The sequence below is a fragment of the Castanea sativa genome, chromosome 9, assembly GCF_040712315.1.
Source record: "Castanea sativa cultivar Marrone di Chiusa Pesio chromosome 9, ASM4071231v1".
Lineage (NCBI taxonomy): Eukaryota > Viridiplantae > Streptophyta > Magnoliopsida > Fagales > Fagaceae > Castanea > Castanea sativa.
In genome coordinates this window covers 11,457,411-11,462,146 of record NC_134021.1, presented here as the reverse complement: position 1 = coordinate 11,462,146, position 4,736 = coordinate 11,457,411, and the positions used below count along the sequence as shown (strand labels likewise).

Here is a 4,736-nt window from a genome sequence, read left to right as displayed (position 1 = left end):
ATTGTTGCTTTACTCACGGCATTGACCGTTTTTACTCACGGCATTTGCCTTCAACATAGGTTATTTTATGGAGGTTTTTTTTTTTTTTTTTTTGTTGGCAGAAAATTTGATTAACAGAAACACAAGCTACAACAACAGTCCAACCTCACCCTCCACAACAGAAACAAAACAAGGGGGGTTGTTGCCTACAGCAAAAGAACCAAAAAAATTACAATTTAAAGACCATCTAGCTAGAGAGTGAGGAGCATAATTACATTGCCCATTCACCCAGCAAACTGAGACGCTTGGGGAAGCAGCTAAGAGAACCGAAGCATCAGCAATGATGGACTTGATACGCTAAGGAGGGGCAGATTCTTTGTCAGACAGGAGATTGACAAAATTTTGGGAATCTGACTCGATGCACACGGCCTCAAAATCCAAATAGGATGCTAATGTTAGCTGAATGGAGGGAGGGAGGTGACCAATGTTGAGCATGAGCCAAGCAGTTCAGGTTGCGAAGAGAAGGCCTAGCCAATGTTGAGCATGAGTTGATGTAGCAACAAATTGCATGTTTAGTTCTGAACAGAGTCCTAATCTTGTAACCTGCCATTTCTTTTTTTCCCACCGAACTTGCATTTGATTGGGTAACAAGTACTTAGTTTAATGTAAATAAATAATGTCTTCAAAAAAAAAAAGAGTACATAAATAATGAGATTATTTTTCAAAAAGGCTACCAGTTGATTTTCAAATTCAATGATAACAGCCATACTTACAAATCAGTAAACATTAAACTCCAATTCTCACATACTAAGGCAAAAGCATCCATTGTGCTTTTTAAGGGTTTTAAAAAAATAATAATAATAATACAGATTCGGGCAATACCTGAACCTAGCCCGATAATTTCAAGTTAGGGAAAAATCCGGCCCATTTTCTTTGTTCAAGATAAATCGGGTAATATCCAACACTTTTGGATCGGGTATCCATTACCCGGAGGGTTTTGGCCATCATACATGCATCAACATGCATGCAAAACTTTAGAAAGTTACTCATGAGCAGGGCCAGCCCTAGGCCTAGGCCATTTAGGCCATGGCCTAAGGCCCCCTAACATGGAAATCCCTCCAAATATGGGGCACTAAGGTTTTTTTTTTTTTTTTTAATTAAAGAAAACTGTAAGTTAGGTGTAAATTTTTTTTTTTTGCAAGGCCTAAAATATTAAAGTTATGAAAGTGTGGGGTCTTGGGCTTCGGCCAAGAGCATGGGGCTTCGGCCGAGAGCATGGGGCTTTGGCCGAGATCGTGAGTAGTCCGAGTCCGAGGAGGAATATCTCCTCGGTTAAGCTAAACATAGATCAGATATAGATCCTAATGATCAAAGTGACCTTCCAAGAAGTTCTAATGATAGGGACGAGCATCATAAACATACAAGAGGGATAAGAACTCAAAAATATCTAAGGGAAAGCTGCTACACCGCATTGAATGCCCTGTAGCTAACTTTCTGAGCGCATTTATGTGGAAAAGAGCCCTGAACAGTACTACCTCGGCAACCACAACTCACAGAAGGCCAGAAATGGTGTCTAATGGGACAAGCACTCAAGTGGTGGCTCAAAGGATCAACAAGTGTAGGATTAAGATCATCCAAAAGGAACTATATAATGGAAGAGGCCTTTCATGAAAAGGGGATGAAAAAAGGAGAAGAGAAAGCACTGTAGCAATCTCAACAACTCCTGTAACCATTGTCATCCAATATATATTAGAACAGAGCTCATCGGACTGTGCCGAGGACAAACTTTCTTGCACAAACCAGGTTTAATTCTTGTTGGCTCATCATCCAAAACCATATTAACTGTTATCCATGCACTAAAACCTAGCTCTTTGATTCACTCTCTACAAATTTATTGTGCTAGGTTCACTGGGCCAAGATCCCTTATATTTTGGGCTTGGTCTGAAAATCGTGTCCCTACAGAAAGTATATTACAAGTTTTATTACATAAATCCTATAAATTAATATGTCACTAATCACATGAAGTAATTCAATACTTATTTATTCTTTTGTCGAAATGTCACCTCATTACTACATCAGTTTGTAAGCTTTTTGTAATAAAATTTATAGTAAATTTAGCATTTTCTTCACACAAAAAAAAAAATATATATATATATATATGAATTAATAGAAATGTAACCTAATCTCCATTCAATGAATGAAAAACGCTAAAGTTAATACAAATTTTACGGCAAAAAACTTATAAACTAGTGATATGATAGTCATATAATTGGTGTCAAACAATATAATACATGAATGTTTGAATAACTTTTTGTTTAATTGGTGATATGCTAGTATATAAAACCTATATAATAAGTATCATTAGCTCACTTCGGGTGAATTAGTCATATTAATATATATGAATTAATAATAGATTTGAAATAAAAATATATATATATATATAATAAAAAACTAAATATTATTTAAGTGATATTTAGATGTAAATTTCCGCCTTAGACCTCAAACTATTTTGGGCCGGCCTACTCATGAGTTGCCACATTTATTGAATGAACAAAATAATACAGCCGACCTAATGAAGATTATTGAATGAACTAAATAATACAGCCGACCTAATGAAGATAAATTAACTGCCATAGACATTTAATAAACACCCACCTTATAATTTAAAAAGTAAATAAACCAACCCACTTACCAAGCGAATACGATTTTAGGCTTCGGAGCTTATCCTATAAATTTAACTCGATAAATTCATGAGGCTACTTGTGGCACGATCCCTCTTCTTTGTCTTTCTTTTGAGCATAGAAATCAAAGGTCATCGACAATCTAACTATTCCCATACTTGGAAGAGTTAGAAAATATTCCTCTGTCTCTTTCTCTCTGTTAGCAATGGCAATGGCAAAAAGGTCAGAAACTGTGTGGTCACTAAGTTCTTACGTTGCTTTATACACATTTTGCTTGACGTTATTTCATTAAGATCAACTAATATATTGTGCATCACTCTAATTAATGTATGACAGTTAAATATCCACTATTCATGTATGTATATACCTTGATTCTAAAAAAAAAAGTATATATATATATATTTTTTTTTTTTATTGTCGGAGTAAACAACATTTTTGTCTAGTGATATGGCCTATATGCATGAGGTACACTGCGTCGACTAAATTCAATTTAAACGATTAGTACCTTAAAGTTCCACATAAGTTTACTAATCCTAAGATGATGCTCAAACAACTTTGTTTTTCTTTTTGTCATTTTCAGAGATTTTTAAAGGTTGAACCGTTAAAACATGAAACTTTAATTTGATTTGGCATAGGCTTATATTATATTTTATATAATGTAACCAGAAATAGTACGACATATTATTCAAGTTTTGAATCAGACTTGATTTTACATGTGGAAAATGTGTACCATGTTCCTCCACTAATTCAATTCCATCTTCAGGCTAGACGGGAAAGTGGCAATCATAACTGGTGGAGCAAGCGGGATTGGAGCAAGTACCGTGCATCTCTTCCATGAACACGGTGCCAAGGTTGTCATTGCTGATGTACAAGATAACCTAGGCCAGGCAATTGCAGATAAGCTTGGGAAAAATGTTAGCTACATCCATTGTGATGTGACAAATGAAGATGATATCTGCAATCTTATTGACACCACCGTTGCCAAACATGGACAACTTGATATAATGTATAACAATGCGGGCATCACAGACAACCCTAGCCCAGTAGGGAGAATTCTGGATACAAAGAAGTCAGATCTAGAGCGAACTATTAGCGTGAACTTGGTTGGCTCTTTTCTTGGAGCCAAACATGCCGCAAGAGTTATGATACCACAGCGCAAAGGATGCATACTATTTACTTCTAGTGCAGCCTCAGCAATAGCAGGAATTTCAAGTCATGCTTATGCAGCCTCAAAGTGGGCAATTGTGGGGGTAGCTAAAGGCTTGGCAGCTGAGCTTGGCCAATATGGTATAAGAGTAAATTGTGTGTCCCCGTTTGGAGTGTTGGGGACTGGTATGACTTTACAGATGAGTGAAGAAGATATGTATAAAGCAGAATTCGCACTAAGTAATCTTGTTGGTAATCTAAAGGGACAAATTCTCAAGGCAGAAGATGTAGCACGAGCAGCACTATACTTGGCTAGCGATGAAGCAAATTATATAAGCGGGATCAACCTTTTGGTAGATGGAGGGTATAGTGTGGTGAATCCTAACATGGAGAATATTTTAAGCGCCTCCCTGGGTTAGAATTTGAGTACTACTCCCCAACTCTTGTTTACTGTTGGATGGAATGTATAACAATAAGAGTCTTTGTGACTTTGTAAGTGTTTAAAAGTGATATGTTGTGATTAGTGTATAATCACAACTTACCACTTTAGTTCTCGTTTTGTAATTTTATTACTTTCAATCAATAAAGATCCATGCCGTTTACTTTGAAAAAGGAAATAAAAACTTACCATTTTTGGGAATTTCTACCTTACCCAATGTAGAACTTTTGACTACATTTTGACTCCTCATCATTTAGACCCAGATAGATTTCTGGGCTTAAGATCATTTTCACCCAATCTGATACTGACTGCGTATGTTCAAACAATTACAATTAATAGGCCAAGGAGACAACAACCATATTTTGGCAGCCCAGTCGCACTGAAGGAACAAATGCTCCGCGAACTCAATTGCATTGTTGCACAAAAAACAGCTAACAAATGGGAGAGGAAACCTGTTGTTAAGAACAAAACTTGTAGCTAAAATATTCCAT

General features: G+C 36.3%; 1 protein-coding gene across 1 annotated transcript; it reads left to right on the top strand.

Annotated features, from left to right (window-relative positions):
- Window positions 1–2,676: 2,676 nt before the first annotated feature.
- Window positions 2,677–4,429, top strand: LOC142611428 ((+)-borneol dehydrogenase 1-like). Its single transcript, XM_075783545.1, has 2 exons — window positions 2,677–2,882; window positions 3,424–4,429. The coding sequence occupies exons 1-2, from the start codon at window positions 2,866–2,868 to the stop codon at window positions 4,223–4,225; spliced, it is 819 nt and encodes a 272-aa protein (XP_075639660.1). The 5' UTR covers window positions 2,677–2,865; the 3' UTR covers window positions 4,226–4,429.
- Window positions 4,430–4,736: the final 307 nt, after the last annotated feature.